Source organism: Antechinus flavipes, chromosome 5 (assembly GCF_016432865.1).
Source record: "Antechinus flavipes isolate AdamAnt ecotype Samford, QLD, Australia chromosome 5, AdamAnt_v2, whole genome shotgun sequence".
Taxonomy (NCBI): Eukaryota; Metazoa; Chordata; class Mammalia; order Dasyuromorphia; family Dasyuridae; genus Antechinus; species Antechinus flavipes.
This window is the reverse complement of record NC_067402.1, coordinates 101,116,844-101,138,584: the sequence shown is the minus strand read 5'-3', so window position 1 is coordinate 101,138,584 and position 21,741 is coordinate 101,116,844. Positions and strand designations below refer to the sequence as shown.

Below are 21,741 nucleotides of genomic sequence, written 5' to 3'. Positions count from 1 at the left end.
AATTCTTAGCTTTACTTTTCTATTGTACACACTGTATAGTGAGGATGTTGGGACACTTCGGTATGGCACAAACCTATTTATTGTGGCCACTTGCATCCTGTTTTCCTAACTTCCCTTTCTGGATTTGGTCCGAGGAAATTAATAGTTAAAAAAATAACAATCATGTAGGGGTAGCTAGATGGCTCAGTGGATAGAACCCCAGCATGGAGTCAGGAGGACCCCTTAGGTCCAGTCTCAGACACTTAGTAACTGTGTGATCCTGGGTAAGTGACTTAACCCTGATTGTCTCAACTCTCCCCTTTTACCCAATAAGTCAGTGTGTTGAAATGCGTGTGTGTGTGTGTGTGTGTGTGTGTGTGTGTGTGTGTGTATGTTCATAGCTGGATCTGTTTAGAATAATTATCTACCTATACAATAAGATTTTAAAGAATGTTTAAATATTTCAGGTGTAAAGGGAGATAGTATACATAATTAAATCTCATATCACTCTAAATGAAATTTTTCTTTCTAATAGGCCACATTTCAGAACTGTTGTGGCAAAGATTTTTCTTCCACCTCAGGCCTCTGCAGAATAATTGGATTTCTGTAGTTCTAGTGACCTAAAAAAAGGATGAAAGTAATTTTTTCCTATAATTCAATCAACACAATTAGTGTGGAACAGTTTTATCAATTAATCAAAAAATAAAATATACCAAAATAAAGTACATAAGCTTAGGGTGACCAAATGTACAGAGAGATAGCACCTATTGAACTTGTTTTCAAGAATCTCTGACTTCAAATCTCTTTTTTGAAGTCCTGGGCATTTCTGATTCTAATCAATGCCAGCTCTTCTGGATTGAGAGAAGATGATGTGTTATCTTAGGAACATAGGTGTTCCACTGAGTGAAGAGGAGGTTTGAAAGGCCCATCCCCAGTTGAGGGTTCCCCAATGGCCTTGAGGGGGGGTGTGGGAGGGTATGTCCCTTTCTCCTCACCATAGGGAACTGTGCCAAAATTGTAGGAGTGTTATAATGCCCTCTTCTCACATATCCATCGATGCGGAGTCTCACAAGATGCCATGTCCACGTCAGGATCAAGCCCTATGGTCCCACAGTCAAAATTTGGCAAGTGTTTTAGATGGCTTGGTGGAGAAAAAAGGGAAGGTCAGGATAGTTACATGAGGAGGAACCAGAGCTATGATCTAGATTTGGATAGTAACTAGGTCTCTTTCTTTGGTTTTTCCCATTGGTAATCTTTTGCTCAGGCTACTCTACTAAAATTTATCTCCATCTCCTCTCCTCCTCCTCCCCTTTCCAACAATCCTTGGCCCTTATCTACTTTGAAATTTGGCTCAAAACTTACCTTCTCAGTACACATGGATAAATTTTGCTCAAAGTATAATGAATAGCATTCTCAAAGATGGTTAAACATTGTTTAGGTATCAAAATACATTTTCATGTTAAAAATGGTGAGTAGATTCCTAGAATATTCCAAAAAAGCCAATTTTTATGTATAATGTAGCTAAAATATAGAAGTATCCTAGACTAACTCTGGGGTCCTTGCAAAGGTATTCAAGGGAATGGAACAGAAAATAGGGAAAGAAGAGGAATAAGGTTTGTCTTTGGCATGCTTTCTTCTCCCTTTATGCAACCAAATCTCTCATCAACTAGGGGACCCTTGTGATCTTATCTACCTCTTGCTATTGTAGCACCTCACTTAAGTTTGTGCTGCCCTGAAAAGTTTTCCAAACTCCAAAGTAATCTCCTTTTTCCATCAATCTGTTTCCATTCCATTTTTGTGACCCCATTTGGGGATTTCTTGGCAAAGATAATGGCAAATGGTTTGCCAGTTCCTTCTTCAGTTTCATTTCACAGATAAGGAAACTGAGGCAAACAGGGTTTAAGTGACTTACTCAGGGTCACACAGCCAGGAAGTGCTAAGTGTTTGATACCAGATTTGAACTCAGGTCCTCCTGACTTCAGGGCTGGTGCTCTCTCTCCACTGAATCATCTAGTTGCCCCAACAATAAATTCTTTAAAATTTCCAATGACATCTATGGTTGGGGCAGCTAGTCAGTAAAGTACATAATACAGAGAGGTGTAAGGGTCAACATCAGCTATTTGTGGGTGGTAATACATAGATATAAGAATTGGAATGGACCTTAAATGTAATATAATCCAATCCTTTTATTTTAAGATGGTGAAACTGAAATCAAGGAGCTTGCTTAGGGTCATAGAAATAGACATTTTAAACCCAGGTCCTCTGATCTTTGACACAGAGAGGTGGGATAGTGAATAACAGCACGAGGGCCCACTTTAGGAAGAACTGAATTGAAATCCAATCCCAGGTACTTTCTAGCTATATGACTTTGGGCAAATCACTTAAGCTTTGTCTTTCTCAAGTTTCAACTGTAAAATGGGAATCATAATAGCATCTAATTCCCAAAGTTATTGTGAGGATATAATGAGATACTTTTGAAAAGCTCTTAGCATAAGGCTTAGCTTATAGCATAGTATGTGCATATATATATATATAGTAGGTGCTTAATAAATGCCTCTGCCACTGTGCCATGCTGGCTCATAAACTTCTAGCATATTATATGTTTTAGCCTCTTGATAGCTACAATGAAATATTCTCATTCATGCCCTGATTCATTTGTAGGGAATGATATCATTAAAACTCAATAATTTCTAACCAAAAGACTCATCTCTGATAAACCCTTTACATCTTTTTTTCTGAGATTCCTTCTCTGGAAAAGATGATGTGTCTATAGGACCTTGGAGGAAAAGGCCAGTAAGAGAGGGTTTAGTAAGGCAATGGAGAACAGGCAGAAGAATGAGGAGAATCAATTTTATGTCTATTCAGTAGTCCTTGATAGAAGAATCATGGATCATGCTCCTGTGTTATGTCAAACGGAATCCCTAAAGTCTGTCTAACTTACTTGATCAGGAATTCTGAGCCATCAATCCACTGCCAACTTCCTAGTGAAATCTGGAATCGAAGGCCAATGAAATATATCTCTACGCCAGCTCTATCTTGGAGAAACTTCTGGAAAGGAAATTAATATACATTAATAACAACTCTCACTGTCCTAGACTAAAGCCATAGGTGTGACTGTCCCTGATACACTGAGGGGCTATTTCTTCATTTTACGTTCAATTCAATTACCCACAAATGAAAGAGATCAATAATGTATAGAAGCCAAATCAGAAATAATTCAGACCACTTGAATAGCAAAAACAACACTACTTTGAAATATCTTGATATCTTTATCCTCTTCCACTAAAACAATAAAAAAAACCAAGGAGCAGCAACAAACAAGCAATGACATTATTTTCTGGGTCAATCTATGTTTTCTGTATATATCCTAAAAGAAGACAGCGTGGAGTGATATAAAAATTTGCAAATAATTCAAAAAAAAAGATAATATACTGCAAACAGGCTTCAAATCCTGGGTCTGCTGTTGACTAGTCATCTCATGGGCAAGTCACTAAACTCTCAGCACCTCAATTTCCTCATCTGTAAAATGAGGGAAGAGATCTCGGTGTAACTTAAATATATATTGAATACAAGTATATAATTTAGGTTCATATAATGAGAGCTAGGAGGATCCTTAGAGGTTATCTGGCCACACTTATTTTATAGATGATGAAGACTCAGCTTAGAGAGGTAAATGACTGACTCAAAGTAAATATAGATGAGGAAACTGGGGCAAATAAGGTTAAATCACTTGCAAAGAGTCACACAGCTAGTAGCTCTCTGAGCTCAGATCTGAATTCAGATCTTGATGGCAGGTCTAGAGCCACTTTGTTGCCCAAAATGATCGTTTGGTTCCCTTTTAAAGGCCCCCAGTGACACTGAAAATACCTACCTGTGATCAATGATTCTGAGGGTTGTTTTTTGAGGAGGTGGGAAGTATAGAATAAAAACTTTCAAAGCCCTTCATAACTTTCTTACCTCCCATCCCTCAACATTTCAAGTCTTCTTATACTTTATATTACCCAACACTAAGTAGTCTTTGATCCAGTGACACTGGCCTTCTTGTTCCTCGTCTCCCAAATCTATTTTCACTGAATGACCTCCCCATTCTGAAATGCTCTCCCTCCTTATTTCTACCTCTTCTATTTTCCTTCAAGTCTCAGCTAAAATCCCCCTTCCTCAGGGACCTTTTCCCAATCTGTCTCAATTCTAATCCCTTTCTAACAATGTTGAAAAATTACCCATGTATATGTTCTGTCAATAAAAAGTTATAATAAAAAAATAAAGTTTTGCTAACCAATTTCTTCATAATAATTTATTTCTTCTAAATTTTTCTATATAAATATAGAGGAAAAAAATTATAGTCCCTTTCCTTGGTTGGGCTATTTTCAACTTATTCTATAGATTGCTTGTTTGTACATAGTTTTTTGCTTCCTGTCTCAACCACTAGGCCATAAGCTCCTTTAAGGAATGCCTTTTTGCCTTTCTTTGTATCAGCTGTAGTTAACACAATGCCTATTACATAGTAAGTGCTTAACAAATGTTTATTGACTTATAGACTGAAGTAAGCATAAATCAAATTGTAGAATCAACTTAAAAGCTTATAGGGCCCTAAGGCCATCTATTCTAACTTTCTCATTTTACGGATTAAAAAAAAAACAGAGGCCCTAGAAAATTCTGACTTGCTCATGGTCTCACTGGAAGTAACTGTTAGAAATGGGATTAGTTAATATTCTTTTTAAAAATTCTGTTTTTGCTTTATTTAAATGAAAAAGCATTTATTTTCTTTTCCCTGGAGAAAAGAAAAAAAAATAAAAGAAGAAGCAAAACAATATTTGAAAGCAAAGCAAATATACTTTATCAAGAAAAGTTGTTGCTGCTATTTAGGCTTTGTTTTTGAAGAGGAACAATGACAACATGGGTTGATGTCTTGACTTATGACTGAATTAGATTTAAATGAGGTTAAGTTGCACAAAGTCATCAGTCTCATTCTCACATCCAAAGTCATCAAAATTCCGTGCCAAGACAAAATAAAAACTAGTAATGGCATTGGATGGCCTTGGCAAATTTAATATCTGATCATCTTCATGACCATTGAAACAAAGTGTTCTCTCATCCACCCATTCTATTATTCTTTCTACTATACCATGTAGCTCTCAAATGACTTCTCTGATTCACATTCTTCTTCCTCATCTCCAGTTTTAGCTGGAAGCCTCTCCTACTTCCTACAAATAACTGGTCACAGCCCCCCTAAAATTCCAGGGTCACTGTCTTTCTTACCAAAAAAAAAAAAAAAAGGTTAAGCACTGTAAGTATCACTCCACACACTGAAGCTGGTGTGTACACCAAATGGAGGAGGAAGTTCTCATTCCTACTCCAAAAGAAAGTACTTCCATTCTAGCTAGGGATCTAGAATGGTGTTCTTTTCCTCTTCTAGCATGATGCTCTCACCTGCTCCTCTATGTTGTTGATAACTGCCAGTGTGGCCCCTTCATTCATGCATTGGTCCCGACTATCATCCCAGTTTCCTTCATTGGTAGAGAAGAAATAGCATCTCCCCTTATGAAGATCCCACCGAATAGGGCAGACTGGAGGTTGAGAAAAAAAAAAGATATAGGGAGACTATCAAAAAGCAGTCATTTGGAAAGGGGATGATCCATTAGGATAATGAAGAATTGGATGAATAAAACAAATAGGGAACAAATAAAGGAAAAGTCATACCATTCCTATGGCACATATTTGCTATTGTAGGTATTTCTGTATTAACTTTTTGTTTGTATGTATTTTGTATTAACTTTTTTCTGTATTTCTGTCTTAACTTTTAAAATAAATTGTGGATTTCTTGAGAATAATGATAATTTTAGTATTTGGTGCTTTGCACATTACTATTTGGTGCTTGTTAGATATGTGTTGAATTTTATATTATTGTCTCCTAACCCCATCAACCAGCATCTAAAAAAATCTGAAAGTGATATGTTTATCTCTATATTTGTCCATCATTATGGAAGGCACAGAACCTGAAATTACATTAGAAAGCTTCCCCCCACGCCCCACCCGTAGTTTATGTACTAAGGACTTGATTTTACATAGGGATAGTAAAAAAATCACAGATCACAGAAGCATTTTGCAGAAAATCAAAATGATTTAATGACTGATTAGCTATAGAAATTGAGGGAAAGGAAGAGTCCAAGAAGTGTGATTAAGAATGATGGTGTTATTGACAGACATTAATCATTTAAAAGAGGGAATTTGTTTTCATGTGCTTAATAATGAGTTTGGTTTTTGAAAAGATTGCATTTGAAGTGACCATGGATCCTTCAAGTGGAGATGTCTTTGGAAGGCAGGGGAAAGGAGATTTTGTTAGAGGTTGGAGAAATGAGGGAGAAGGAAAAGGATAGTTAAGAGTCTGGAAAGATAAGGGGGAAAGATATTGAAGAAGCAGTTTGTAATGCGACAGAAAGATTAAACAGAATAAGTTCAGAGAAAAGTCCATTATATTTTATAGGGAGGTCATTGATGACATTGAGAATAGTTGTAATAGAACATTCTAGATGGAAGCCAAAAGGAAGAGATTAAAGAGAGATTGGTTGATGAGGGAATAGAAATATTTCCCTAGTTCAAGAAGTCATCAAATAATTATCTTTAAACTTCTCTCATCCATAATCAGATCTACTATCCCTTAATAGGCAGCGTGGTACCTCTATAGTACTGTGAAGCTAGCATAGAACTTCGATCGAGAAAACTGGCTTGATATTTGACTTTGCTACTTATTGTAAACCAGTTTAATCTCTCTCTGCCTCAATTTCCTCAAATGTAAAATGCCTAAATAGTAAAATTACTATTTTATTAATTATTTCCCTCTTCAACTCTGTCTTCTAGGTTTCTTGAAGTCCCAGCTAATGTGCTCTTGTAAAAAGCCTTTCCCAAATGGAAAATATCATTCATATCCAGAGTGAGAATTATGGAGACTAAATGCAGATCAAAGTATACTATTTTCACCTTTTGTGTTTGTTTGTTTACTTTTTCTTTTTTGTAGATTTGTCCCTTTTGATCTGATTTTTCTTTCACAACATGACAAATGTGGAAATACGCTTAAAATGTTTGTACATGTATAAACTATATCAGATTGCTTTTTATCTTGGGGAGGGAGGAGGTAAGGTAAGAAAAGAAAAGTAAGAAAAAATAAGATCTCAAAATCTTACAAAAATGAATATTGGAACTATTTTTACATGTAATTAGAAAAAAATAAAATTCTATTGAGAGAAAAAAGGCTTTCCCAATCTCCTTTAACATTACTTTCTTCCTTCTAAGCTTACCTATAGTAGTCCTGTCTATAGCTTATTTGTTCATAGTTATTTGCATCACCAGATTGTGTGCTTTTTGAAAGCAGAAGCTTCATTTACCTTTCTTTGTATTTCCAGTGCTTATCATGGAGCCCATCACATAATGGATTTTTCTTTTTATTTGGCTGAGGCAATTGGGGTTAAGTGATTGGGGTTAAGTGACTTGCTCAGAGTCACACAGCTAGGAAATGTTAAGTGTCTGAGTCCAGATTTGAACTCAGGTTCTCCTGACTTCAGGGCTGATGCTCTATCCATTGTGCCACCTAACTGCTCCACATAATAGATTCTTAATAAATGCTTGTTGACTTGACTAATATTTGTTTTGAGCAAAGTGTTTTGTGAACTTTAAGGTGCTATCATGTGATTTTTGATTATCCCAAGAAAAACTTTCAAATCATCAATAACAAATAGTCAAAGAGCTCTGGGAGAAAGGAGGAATGAGGAAAATATTGTTCTAGTAAGGTATAAAATCTCTCTCTCTTCCCTGGCAAGAAAAATAATGTTAGAAAAATAGAGAGAAGGAAGGAAAGAAGGAAAGAAATAAGAAAGGGAGGAAGGGAGAAAAGGGTAAAAACAGGAGTTGGGAGTAACTTGATCAGTAGGAGAAAAGGATGACAGAAAGGGAATAGTAAGAACTCATCTACAATGCAGACCATTGAAGGTAAGCATGATGGTTCCCCTAGAAGTTACCTGCTCTGCTGTTCTTTGTGGTGAGGTATCTGGAGTTCCTTTCAGAGGTGACATGTGAGGTCTGTGGAACTGCAAATAAAACCAGTTGTTGGCTTTGATCCTGAAGAAGACCAAGGCTCCAGTCTTGGCTTTCCTATTTCCTACATATGACCTTTCTGAATTTCAATGTTCTCATCTGTAAAACAAGTCTAAGGTCCCTTCCAGCTCTAAATATGATTTTTCAAAAGCCAGCTCAAGAATCATTTCCTTCAAGAAAGCATCCACACTGGTCCCATCCACAATCTTTCTTTGAATTTCCCCAGAACTTTTCTAGGGGTACTGGGTTTTGTGTTCTACAGTTATTTTGCATGATTATGCCTTGTGTTCCGAGTGCTTGGACTGTACTTATTTTGTATCCCCTGTGGCACTTGCTATAGCAGGGAGGGTCAACTGTTGACAAATGGAACATCAAGCCTGGTTCACAAGGCTGAGGATACAAAAGATGCTCTTGAAATGGCAAAAAAGGGGAAAAACATGGAACATGGTGGTAGTAGCTGGTCTGTGTCACTGAAAATATTCAGGCTAGATTTCATATCCACTTGAAGTTGTAGAGTCCTTTTCCTAGTGAATATTCAAAAAATGATGAAATTGGGTGCCAAGGAGTAAGAGAATGAAGTTAGGAAAAGAAGAGAAGGAAATGGAAGGAAAAAGGGGACAAAGGAAAAAAAGGAAGGAGGAAGAGAGAGAGGGGAAAGAGAAGAAAGAGCAAGGGAGGGGAGAGAGAAAGAAATTTGAAAATATACATAGCAGTGACAGTACAATTAGGAGAGAGGGATATCATGAAGTTGACAATAGGAAGAGAGGCCAAAAGGCCGGACCATTGATGGGATGGTTTCTCTAGATGTTACCAATTCTGCTGGCTTCAGTGGTGGAGTATTTGAAATTGTCTTCAAAGGTAGTGGGAGATGTCCACAGCACTGTAAATAGAACAGTTGTTGATCTTAGCCCTAGGATCAATTGTGAACTCTCCTATTTTTTAATCCATGTTTCCCTGGAGATGTTACTAACTTCTACAAACCTCAATTTCTTCATTCGATAGAGATAGAACTCTAATGTCTTTCTAACTCAAAAATCCTAAGAACTTTTGTTTTCAAAGCCCATCTCAAGAATTGGCTTCTATAATAAAGATTTTCTGGGTGACACAAGTCTCATTATCACTCAGGTCACATTTTTTCTTTGAATTTCTTCAGCTCTGTGCTTTACCAGTCAATAGCACATTATCATTTATTGATTTTTTTTTTTGGTCCTCTAGTTATGTCACATTCCAGTTTTATGTCTAGCATCCCAAATTTAAGCCTAGGGTTTATTTCTAGTAGACCCAATATATTGTCTTTTCATTTCTCCTTATCTTAGAGATTCTTTCCCTGGCACATATAAACACATTCAAGTTTCTCTCACCTTTTCTTTCTTTTTATTTTAAATAAATTACTTTAGAGTGGTTGATGAAAAGAATCCATTTTTTGTTTTGGAACTTTCTGTCCTATCTTGGAATAAGCATGTCAGGAGTGCCCACTGGACTTGATTAACCTCCAAATATCTCTCCTATCCATCCTCCTCTCTCTTTTACACATCCTTTATTTTAGTTCAGAGTCTCATTACTTCTGACTTGGATTCATAATTGCCCTCCTAGACCCAAATTTCTCACTTTTCCAAGGAAAAGAAGATGATAAGGGAGGTGGGGCAAAAGCAGGAATAAACTCAACAATCAATGAAGAAGAATGTCAGGAAAGGTACAATGGGAGTCCATTAAGTGGCCAGTCCATGGACAGAGACATTACCTGTTGTGCTTCTTTCTGTGCTGGTAGAGTTGAAGTTTTCTTCAAGGACAGGAGGGAATATCTGTGGTACTGGAGACAGAGTTGGCTGTTAGCTTCACCTCAGAAACAAGCTTCACCCCAGAAAAACTCTTCACCAGTGATTTCAGTAATGTGACTCTGGGGTATGATGTGTTTCTCTCTGTCTCTGTGGCTTTGCTTCTCTGTGTCTCTGTCTCTCTGTTTCTATTTCTGTCTCTCTTAAAGGTAACAGCTCAAGTCTCTTCATTTTAGTCAAAGGATTAATGCAGACTGTGACTCAGTTGGGATACTATTGTGACAAGCCAGAGACGCTAATACATTTTTCTCTGTTCCTCTTCCACTTGCCACACAAGGATGGCTGGCCATATCCTTATTCCTATCCAGACAGGGCAGTAGGTCTTATAGATGAAGAAAAATGGAAGGGAAGAGAGGAGAATGATGAAATTATCCTGGATGGGGAGGTGAATACCATTGTCAGTCATGGCCACATTTCAATATATGACAGATCTAGACTCTATAACTCTTTTAGACTTCCTCCCATTCTGAGTGAGCCAAATGTCAATTTGAGAATAATCAGCTTGGGAGGCTGGATTTGTACACAATAAGTATTCTAAGTTTTTCTGCTGTTCTAGAGTAAATGTAGGGCAAAGTCTTCCTATGAGAAAAAGAAGACTGTTTTTTCTTTTTTGGTTCAAATTAAAGATTCCCATTGAAGGAATCTGAGAATGGGGATGGTGGTTGGGATTTTTCTTCTTCAATCCTATCCAATGCAACCAGAATTTATTAAGTATCTAATATGCCCTAGACTTGGGGAATCCAAAGACAAAACAAATTGTCCCTGACCTCAAGGAGCTTACATTCACTTCTGTAGAAACTAGGTTTCTATAGAAGTAGCAGCAATACAGTAAGACCTGGATATAATCCCCATCCCAGTAGCCTGACAACTTGAAGATTTGCATGGGGTGGGGAGGAGATTATGCCATTCTGCTAAAATATAATTCTCCAAGAGTGGGTCATTCCAATCTGACCCAACATGGAACACTGAGGATCTGTATATGACTGGGGAAGTTTTAGTTTACTTAGTAAGTGGCAGCATGGAATAGTGAGAAGAATGATAATACTTTAATCTTCTGATCTTGGAGAAGTCCTTTTACCTTTTCAGATTTTTGATTTCTTCACCTCTAAAATATGTGTGAAAGTATGGGGGAGTTGTGGGGAGGGGGAATTAGTCCTTTCAGTTCTAGGGTCCTAAGTTTTACTCATATCAATATGTCTTCTCAGTATGGGAATTCCTGGTGTGCTAATTTCTTCCACAAGTGCTGATTATATCCATTGCAGAAATTAGTCTTAAAAATTTCCTGTGTCTTGAGAGGTTAAGAAAAACAATAATGTTTATAAAATTTATATAGGTATGTAAATCTTATTTTATTTGATCCTCACAACACCCCTGGAAGGTAGATACTATTATTATTCTCATTTTACAGATGAGGAGATTGAGGCTGAGATAATTTAAATGTCTTGCCCAGGATCATACAGTTAATAAGTGTCTGAAGAAGAATTTGAATCTAGGTCTTCCTGACTCCATGCTCAGCTCTTTATTCCCTATGACACATGGCCTCTCTTAATTTAGGATGAATAATATGAAAATCATATATATATATAAATTAATATCAGTTTTTGATCCCCTAACTCAAGGAATCTTTGTAATGGGTGTGCATCCCTTATCTGCATGATCTTATTTGTTTTTTTACCGATCAGATTTTTAAAAATACTTTTCAACATTCATTTTCGACAGATTTTGTATTCCCAATTTTTTTCTTCCTCCCTCCTTTGCCTTTCTCCAAGATTTTAAACAATCTGATATAGGTTACAAGTGTACCATCATTTTAAACATATTTCCATATTTGTCTCTATGATCTTACTTGAAATTGTGCATTGAGTACGGACTGGTCTGAGGACATTTTTTTGTATTTCTCTCAGTTATTAATATAGTATCAGGCATGTAAATAGCAATAAATATTTGCTAATCAATTATTTCTTCCTTTCCTTTATTAATCAATAAATGTTTTTTAAGAACCTCCTATGTGCCAGGCTTTATGCTAAGCATATAAGGAATACAAGGATACAAGGAAAGGCCAAATACAGTCAGTGTTCCCAGAGAGCTCACAGTCTAATGAGGGAGAGAGAGCATGCAAGCAAACTATGTTCAGAATAAATTGGTTATAATCAATATACAGACAATAACATGAAAGGGAAGGAGAAAGGGTTTCTTGTAGAAAATGGGATTTTATCTGGGAGCTGAAAGAAGCCAGGGCAGTCAGGAAGCAGAAATGAGGAGAGAAGCATTCCGAGGAACAGCAGGAAGGCCAGTGTCACTGCACTGAAGGTGTAAGAAAACCAGAAATATGAACTGATGCTAAGCTGAGTGAATAAAACCAAGAGAACATTGTACACAGCAACAAGATTGTGTGATGATCAATTCTGACTGACGAGGCTCTTCTCAACAATGAGGTGATTCAGGCCAGTTCCAATAGTCTTGTGATGGAGAGAGCCATCTACACAGAGAGAGGACTGTGGGGACTGAGTGTGGACCACAACATAGTATTTTCACCTTTTTCTTTGTTGTTTGCTTGCTTTATTTTGTTTTCTTTCTCATTTTTTCCCCTTTGTGATTTGATTTTTCATGAGCAGGATGATAAATGTGAAAATATATATAGAAGAATTGCACATGTTTAACACATATTATATTACATGCTGCCTAGGAGAGGGAATAGGGGGAAGAGAGGAAAAAAATTTGGAACACAAGATTTTGTAAGAGTGAATGTTGAAAATTATCCATGCATGTATTTTGAAAATAAAAAACTTAAAAAAAAAAAAGAAAGAAAACCAGAACTATAGGATGGGTCTAGATTGTGAAGCTTTTGAATGCCAAACAGAGGATTTCATATTTGATCCTGGAGATAATAGGGAGACAATGGAGTTTGTTGAAGTGGAGTAGAAGGTGCATGTGCCTTTACTGTTCTATAGCTGTAGGGGTGGCCAGATGCAGGGAGATTTCCAGACTGGATAAGGAGCGAAGATTGTCTCTTGCATAAGTTTTTATTCCTAGTAATATTTCCTTCCTCATTTCTCCTCCAGTGGGTTTGAAATGGAAACTTTGGTATGGGAGAAAGAAAGAATTTATAGTATCTTACTCCTACACTTAGAAAAAAATCCTCCCTCAGTTAAGATGACTTTTCTACCATGACTCTGAGTAGATAAGAGTATACTTGGTATTATACCATGCTGGTGTAACACTTACATATCCTATGACATGGGTACCCTAACTACCTTATACAGTTTTATAATTAGATAATATTGGATCTTCCAAAATTCAAAAAAGGAAAATAAACAAACTATTTTAACTCCAATTGCCCAGATAAATAGAGAAAATACTAGGTATCAATATGTGGAACCTGAGCCAATCATGTTATTGTTCTTAATTTACTGAATTCTTATTCTACATTTTATTCCACATATTATTGACCTCGGCCTGTCTTGTCTAGTGCAGACATCTGCAATTTCACAGGCAGTTCTAGAAGTAAAGGACTAGACTTAACCAAACATTAAGTCTTTTATTCCTAGGGCAGGGATATGGGATAAAAGAAATAAAACTGAGTACTTACAATAAAGGAGAAAAAAGGTTGTACCAACAGCTTTGACAGTCACGACAATGAATACAGAGATGACCGTATGCCAGTTTAGACAGGCCATAGTAAATTGTGTAGGAGGCCTGGATGGGTCAGAGAGAAGCATTATTAGGCATATTGTTATTTATTCCAAAAAGGACTTTCCTACATGGAGATCTCTAAAGGTTGTAGGGGACAAGAGAGACAGTCCAAAGTGCACATAGAGTCTTGTTCCTCCCAGAGAAACTTTAAACTCCTCTCTTATTGTGCTTCTGGGGCCTTATTTTTACTACTTGAGGGGTTAGAGATTGGGAACTTTCTCTCCCAAACAAGTTTATGGCCTCCTATTCCCAAGTATACTCACATTTTGTAACCCTGGTCTAGGCTCTAGAAAAATACCCCAACCGCTGAAATAGTTAATCTCTCTGTGGCTATAGACTTTGGAACTCTGGGCTCCTCAAATCTAAACACTAAAAGTGTAACTGAGGCAGAACAGATAAAAAAACAAAACTCAGGAATTTGCTGTCTGCAAGAAACACATCTTTAAGATATATATATATATATATATATATATATATATATATACATACATATATATATATATATATATATATATATATATATATATATATATATGTATGTATATATGTATAATGTGAAATGAAAGGCAGGGAGATTGACCATGCATTGGAGTATTTCAAGAGAGCAAGAAGTTGTCATCAGACTACCAGAGAAAGTAAAAATGGAAATTCACATTATCAAGAGAGTTAGGGAAATTACACTATGTTTAAGGAACCATTACATCAATTCTATATGTAGATAAGCCAAATAACATGACATATAAATCCATAAAGTAAAATTTAACTCCATTGTAGAAAGTACTCCTGAAAGATTCTGAAGGAAGCTAAAGTTTTATAAAGGAAAAAAAGATAGACTTACCCAGTACCTCCCCTGGGAGGTGGCGTGGGCTGTGCTATGCTTGGAAAAAGGGCTCCAACACCTGCCCAAGTGGGCTTGTGTCTCTGGGGGATTCCAGACCTCTGATGTTCCCCTAAGTTGGGATGCTTCCTCTGAGACCTTCTCTTGCTCTTGGCAACATCCTTTGCTTCCTGTGCTTCTTCCTCTTCTGGCTTTTGGGGGTGGGAAGAAAGGAGGAGACCAACTAGGGGGGAAGATACAAAACTGCTTTTTAAAAAAAAATTCTGGCAGGCAAGTGCATAAGGAAAGGGGCCCACATGCCTGAATTATGCTGTTGCAATCTTACCCTGACTGCTTTGAAAAAAAATCCGAGCATAACCAGCGAGGTTTGGAAGCTTTTGCCCACATGACATGAAAGATCACTCAACCCAAATTCATGTAAATTAAAAATGACTCCAGTCTGGCCATGGATACAGTACGTGAAATATATACATATACAAACATATATATGTGATTTAAATGTGCCAACATTCAGATGGATGTTTGAGGTGAGAAAGCAGTGAAATTTGAGGAAGTATGGGTGCTTGTGGGTGGGGTACAGAAAGCATCAATGTGAAGAAATGGAAGACGAAAAGAACAAAGAAACCTGAAGTTAGAAATCATGACTGATTGAGTCAGTGAGGGAAAATGACCTCATTTCTCTTGCCCTCAGTTTCCTCATTTAAAGACATGAAATTGTATTATGGGTAAGTGGTTGGAGTCAGGAAGTATTCAAATCCTTTCTCAAAGAATAGCTGTCTTAACCCTGAACAAACCATTTAACCTCTCTCAGTCTCAGTTTCCTCATCTGTAAAATGTGAAAAATAGTAGCACCAATATCACAGAATTTATCAGGAGGATCAAATGAAATAACATCTATAAATCTATAAACCTTAAAGAGATATATAAATGCTAGCATTGTTATTAATAGAAATAATATGAATTATTAAACAAAATATATTGTTCATAATATTGATAACTAATAACAACAACAAAATAAAGATACTTTGGGGCATGTGACTTTTTACAAAATAAAATTTATTATTTTTTTGATAAGCCCAAATCTGCCTATTCTTTCCTCTAGCTTCCAAAGGAGAAAGAAAGGAAAGCAAAATCCGGTCAAAACTATGTATAGTCAAGCAAAACTATTTTTCACACTGGCCATATCACTCGGAGTGGATAGCATGAAGGTAATAGCAAGGTTCATCATTAGTTCTTTGGAATTGTGTTTGTTCAATGAACTGATATTAATTCCTAGGTCTTTCGAAGTTGTTTATCTTTACAATATTGTTATCATTGTGTACATCGTTCTCTTGATTCTACTCACATCCTGTTTCAGTTCATAAAAGTTTTCCTAGGTTTCTCTGAAACTATCCCCTTCATCATTTCTTACAGAACAATGACTCTATCATATTTATATATCATGATTTGTTTAGTTATTACACAATTGATGAAGACCTATAAAATAAGACCTATATATGCTTTTATACTCTTAGTTAGAGTTTATTTTACTTGGATTTAATCTCCACCTTTCTCTAATTATCCCTTTTTCCTTTTTCCTTTTCCCTTCTATTTCTCTGTTGAGTGAAATGTATTTCTATTCCCCACTGTGTATGTGTGTATTTATGGGTTCTTTTCTTCTTTAACCAATCCAGATGAGAGTGAGGTTCAAGTGTCAGCCCCTATTCTCCTCCCTTCCTAGTTTGCACAGGCTGAAATATATCTAATCTTTTTTGGTCATGGCTTTCAGTTAAATGATTCTTAAAAATTATGTCTTCTTGATCTGTTTTTCAGATCAATTTTTTTCTTTTTGCTACATTTTCTTCTATCTTACATTTTCTTCTACTTCTTCAGTCTTTTGACTTTGTTTTATTATTTCTTTTTACCTCATGGAGTCTTCATCTTCTATTTAGTTTATTGACATACTCGGGAAGTTTATCACTTGGACAGGGTATTATACCTCTTTTACCAAACTATCAATTTCTTTTCTAATTTTTCTTCCACAGTTTTCATTTTCCCCCAACTTTTTCCTCTAGCAGGATCATTTCATTTATAGAATATCTCTTAACTCTTTAAAAATAATAATGTGAAAACGTTTATCATCTCTTGCTTCATTTTTCCTAGAAATTCTAGTTGTATTTGTGTTCAAGCCATGTTTTTCTCTGACATTTATTATAGATATTTTGGCATCAGCTCTTTTTCTGAGTCGTGTATCTTCAGCATCTTTGTCACCTGAAATAATAGTTACTTTTTGTGAGTTATTTTTTTAAAATTAGCTCATTTTTGTCTATTTTCTTTTTTATTAAAGTTTTTTATTTTCAAAACATATACATAAGTAATTTTCAACATTCATTCTTGGAAAACCTTGTATTTGAAATTTTTCCTTCCTTTTTCTCCCCTAGATGGCAAGTAATTCAATATATGTTAAACATGTGCAATTCTTCTATAGATCAAAAAGGGAAAAAATGAGAAAGAAAACAATGTAATTCTTGTCTATTTTCTGACTTCAGACTTTTTTAGAGCCAGTTTCTATATACTTCCAAGGGATATTTAGGTTTGTCCTGCTATTTTTTGAGATATTGAATATTGTGTCATTAAAAAATCTCAAGTATTTAGACTTGGAACTTGTATCTATTCAATCCTCCCAAATCAACCCTGCTCTGAACTCAGTGAGTTTCTGATATGGGTTTGGGCTTGATTGAGAGGCCTCTGAGCTTATCTAATTTGGAATTTTAATAAATTGTTGTTGGTCTCAGTCATGATTCACTAACTGGAAAGTTCTTCTAGTTCCAAGTGACAGAGCTGTAGGCTTTTCTTGGGTAGGGGATTCCTGTTCTGGTTATTCATTTTCAGACTTTAGAACTGTCTGGAAGCTGGACTTGAGGACCTGCTCTGGGACCTGAACCACACTGCTGCTCTTGGCTTCTGAACTTACTTCTTGCCCAGCACACAGCTTGGACCCAAATCTGCTCCTCACCCTAGAGCTACTCTGAAGTACAGGTCCTTTCCTCAGCCTACCTTGGATATATGACCAAAAACTTGATAGTGAATGACAGACTACTAAGTGGCATCTGTTCCTGCATCCCATTCCAGTTTGGGTCAGTGGTTCTGGGACGTCTTCTTGTATGGGCAGCTTTTCTTTTGTTCCCTTCCCCTGCAAGGTTTGAATATTCTCAGAACCCACATTAGTGTCTTCATACTTGTTTGACCCCCTTAGGCTTACCTGGAAAAATGACTCACTGTGATTTTTCTCTTAATTTCCAGATTAGAATTCAGTTAGGTACTTTGGAAATGCTTGGGGCAGGTTTCTTTTATTTGTTTGGGAGGGTAGGGCATGGGGGACTTTCCTCTACTATCTTGATTCTATCTCCTCTGGGCCTATATGATTTTTCAAATCACCTTAAACTCTAATAAATTTCTACGGTTCCACATTGTTCATTAGTTTTTGTCTCTCAGTGATAGTTTAATGTCATCTGTCTTGGATTGCCTTTTCTAGAAAAAAGGGAACAGTTATCTAGAGAAATGCAGAAGAATTCAAGAGAATTGAGGTATGAGTGGCCATGAAATTTTTCCCCTTGATGCTTAGAGTTATAACTGAGGCTTAGATGAACAAGTTATTGATTTCTCCATGACTGCAAAAACTCTGGAACTGGTATGAGACGTGTGAACCAGAAAGGGCCACTGAAGATAATTCTCAGCAGCTGATTTTTGATTTAAACTGTGCTCTGCTAAAATAATAGCATTGCTCTCACAAGAAGAGACTTTATATGGAAATCTCCCCTTACTATAAAGCAATCTTTGTGAGTTAACTTACTGAGACTGCAAGTCCCTTGATATTGTAGGAGAAAGTATGGAGGAAACACAAGAAGGATCAAGGGTAAGGAGGAGAAAGGAAAAGCTAGAGTTAGATGCCATGTCTACAGAGCAGACCTTTTGGGGAGTTCAATCAGAAAGGATCCCTGATGCTGGAACTCTTTCTGTTTTGAGGCTTCCCCATGCCCAAAACATTTATTCTATTTCCCTTCGACACTTAGGCACCTATTTTATACTATGTGTATGCAGACCTAACTTTGAGGAGCTGCTGCCCCAGGGACGGGTATGTAGCTACTCCTTTCTCTGTACTATTCTGTCCCTTGGCACTCATTCTGATTAATGTTTAGTTCTGGGTAAGCCTGCTTCTAATGAGAAAAGTGCTCACATTTCTTTTGGCTGGAAGTCCCATGCCCCATATATTTATTTATAATAAATCAGATTATTGCTCACATCTTGGACCCTCCCCAAAAGGGTTGAGTTTAAAATAAAAAAAGGTACATATTATACAAGATGAATCAGATAACGGACAAGTGATTTATTTCTACATAAAAAAAGAAGGCAAAACACAAAATATTCACAATGTATATTTTTGACCAAAACAAATAGATTCTGTAACTTAATTTATAATCACTATAACCACAATATGCTAAAATACAAATATTTAAATCTCATCAGAACAAAAAGGAGCCTGTGAGATTGCCATTTAGGATTTTCATATTTTGTTTCAGCATGACATCATTCCAACAATTTCTCATATATATCTTGCCCATAAAATAGCCTTAAACAATCCTTTTTGGTTTGTGGCTAGCTTCAGTAATGAAGGAGCTTCCCCTGTACTTAACTGCTGCCACTTTGATGGATACTGATGTTAGGTGGACATTGTTATACACACAGACTCCTGACCTCTCAAAGTCACAAGGTCATTCATCCCCTAACCTGTTATATACTTCCAGGGGTTACTGCTCAATCACACCTTTTAGTAAAGGAAAATCAGACCTGAATAATGCTTAAGGTCTCTTTAGAACATTTCCTTAAACACCATCAGAATGAGGACATTTTGATGAGCTTAAAGAAGGAAATCAACATATTTGTTTCATCCTCCAAGATCAGACTGTGTGGGTCAGAAACCATTAATAAAACAACTGGATAGATCTCTAGAAGCAAAGCAAAGTTTATTATACATCCTCGAGAACAGGCATCCCACCAATTGAGCAGACAATCGAAGAGAGGAAGCACTGTAGGGGGCAGGGTCAGGGCGTTTTTATCCCTAACGCAAATTCCCCCTCCCACCACTGACCCTCATCCTTATTGGCTGAGGATCTTACATTCTAAATGCAGGAACTATCCAAGAAATTGAACTTGACCAAGAAATACATAGTTGCCCATATTTGGCTGAAATAGGGAGGATAACAGGAAGGCAGCTTAAGAATACCCGTAAGGGGATAACAGGGAGGGGATAGCAGGGAGGAGACTTTAAGTATGTCTTTAAGAAGATAGCAGGAAGGGGCTTTTGTCCTTAAGATAGCAGGGAGGAGACACTTTAAGTATGCCCTTGACTTAATGCTTAAAGTCCTTCAGGCTTACTCAAACTTTGAAATAGATGAAACCTTACTCCATGATTTTCACAACTGTCTTGAAAGATCTCACCTTATCTCGTTCAAGACCTCATATCTGTTCGTCTAAAATTTTGGGAGAAGTTGGGACATAAATTACTTGTATATATTTAAACATTAAGCTTAAGTGACTATTTTTGCTTTCATTTATGTGTATGTGTGCACATATGTATTCAAGTGTTAGTTGCCTCTTCTATCAAACTAGAAGCTCCCTGAAAGAAAAAAAACCTTATAATTTTATTAAAACTGATGAGATTTAGGAAAAATTGAACAGTTGCCACAGAACAAGATATTTTTAAATGTTGTTTCACTGGTGCAAGGATTTGCTCCACATAAAATAGTTTTTTTTTTTTCCTTATGCCTCAGAAGACATGATATGATCCATGTTCTATCTGATTCCATGTTATAAGAGGATTCTATCATATACTTGAATGACATTATCACTGATTTATTTTTTTTTCAGTTTAGAAGTAAATATAGGGCACAAGTGTTATTTTGCCTGTTTAAATTGTCCATGGAACTTTCTTTGTGTTATCCATCTTCCTTTAAGCCTTACCTCTTCCTTACTCCAAGTTCTTTCTAATTCTTCTAGGTCTCTCTATCCTCATATATGGATCCTCTGGATCCAGAAAGGGCTTAAAAAGCAAATTAGTTAATTCCTTCACTATACAAATGAAATCCACCTGAGCCTAAGGGCCTTGCCTGAGATCATGAAACTTGTAAATGACAGATTTGGTATTTTAATTCAAATTCAATTTTCTTGTCACTATACTATTTTGAATCTCCTATTAGAATGGAAGCTCCACAAAGGTAGGTTCTGGTTTTTTGGTTTTTGTTTTTTCTTTTATATCCCTAGCAGCTGATACAGAATCTTACAAATAGCAAATGCTTAATAATTTTTTAAAAATCTAATTCTACCTTGGGAGCATCCTGGAAAGTTTGTGAGGCAAAATAAACAAACAAAAATAAAAAAAAAAAAACAAAAACAAAAAACAACCCCTCCAAAACAAGCCACCAAAACACCCTCAAATAAAAAACTACTAGGTCTACTAGGGTTACTCATTAGTCTGCCAGTATGCTGGACTAATTCTTTCTGTAAAAGCAAAGAACTCATCTTTAAGAAGCTGCAAAGTAGTTGATGTAAGCTGCTTTCTGATGACCTTGGGCCATATTGACAAATTGAATTTTTTCTATCTTGTCTAGAACCAGGCCTCCACACCACTTTCAGGCCTCATCATTACCATGCTATTTAAGCTTCTGCTTCTGCTTTTATCCTCATCTTTCCCCATTTTAACTTTGAACTTTGCCCCTAAATACCATCTTGTCAGAAATTAAGGCCCCCAAATCACTTCTCTATGTACCGTCTGCTTTTTATAGTTCCTCTTTATATTTTGTCTTTCCCCATCAGATTGTAAGTTCCTTGAAGGAAGAGAGTTGGATTTTATATCCTTAGCATTTATTATTGTGCCTGAAATACAGTCAGTACTTAGTCAGTGGCTCATCTATCCATCTATCCATCTGATCTAAGGGAATAAGAAAGCAAATTAGTAAAAATCAAGCATGAAATGCTCTTCTCTATGACCAAACAGATTTCCATTTAGAAATAGGGTTTGGGTGGTATGGGCTGGGAGCAGCTCATCTACTAAAACTAAGTGTTGTATTCTTTACCCATTATGGCTAAATAATCTTGCTTTTGTTAAATATTGAGTGGCCCAATGGTGTCTCATTCTAATATTGGAAGGAAATGACTAGGAGATTGTCCTGTACAAGAACTAGCCTATGATCCTTGCTCAAAGTTAAATGGTAAGTCCAAGTGCAGGAGCCACTTACCAGGTATTTAAAAATCTAGTCCAGAACCTTTTCC

The 21,741-nt window shown here is 36.5% G+C and overlaps 1 protein-coding gene across 1 annotated transcript; it reads right to left on the bottom strand.

Annotated features, from left to right (window-relative positions):
- Nucleotides 1–647: 647 nt before the first annotated feature.
- Nucleotides 648–14,731, bottom strand: CLEC5A (C-type lectin domain containing 5A). Its single transcript, XM_052001421.1, has 8 exons — nucleotides 14,434–14,731; nucleotides 13,492–13,598; nucleotides 9,809–9,877; nucleotides 8,879–8,947; nucleotides 7,992–8,060; nucleotides 5,410–5,546; nucleotides 2,921–3,027; nucleotides 648–1,120 (listed from the first exon to the last, which is right to left on the bottom strand). Exons 2-8 carry the CDS (start codon nucleotides 13,577–13,579, stop codon nucleotides 1,006–1,008), a joined length of 654 nt encoding a protein of 217 aa, XP_051857381.1. The 5' UTR covers nucleotides 13,580–13,598; nucleotides 14,434–14,731; the 3' UTR covers nucleotides 648–1,005.
- Nucleotides 14,732–21,741: the final 7,010 nt, after the last annotated feature.

Bases quoted from the DNA above. Each gene is read 5' to 3' on its own strand.
- CLEC5A (XM_052001421.1), bottom strand. From the start codon at position 13,579: ATGGCCTGTCTAAACTGGCATACGGTCATCTCTGTATTCATTGTCGTG. The intron at 9,878-13,491 runs GTAAGTACTCAG...CTCTGTCTCCAG, and splicing joins AACCTTTTTTCTCCTTTATT to TACCACAGATATTCCCTCCT. The intron at 5,547-7,991 runs GTAACTTCTAGG...CTCAACCTCCAG, and splicing joins CACAAAGAACAGCAGAGCAG to TCTGCCCTATTCGGTGGGAT.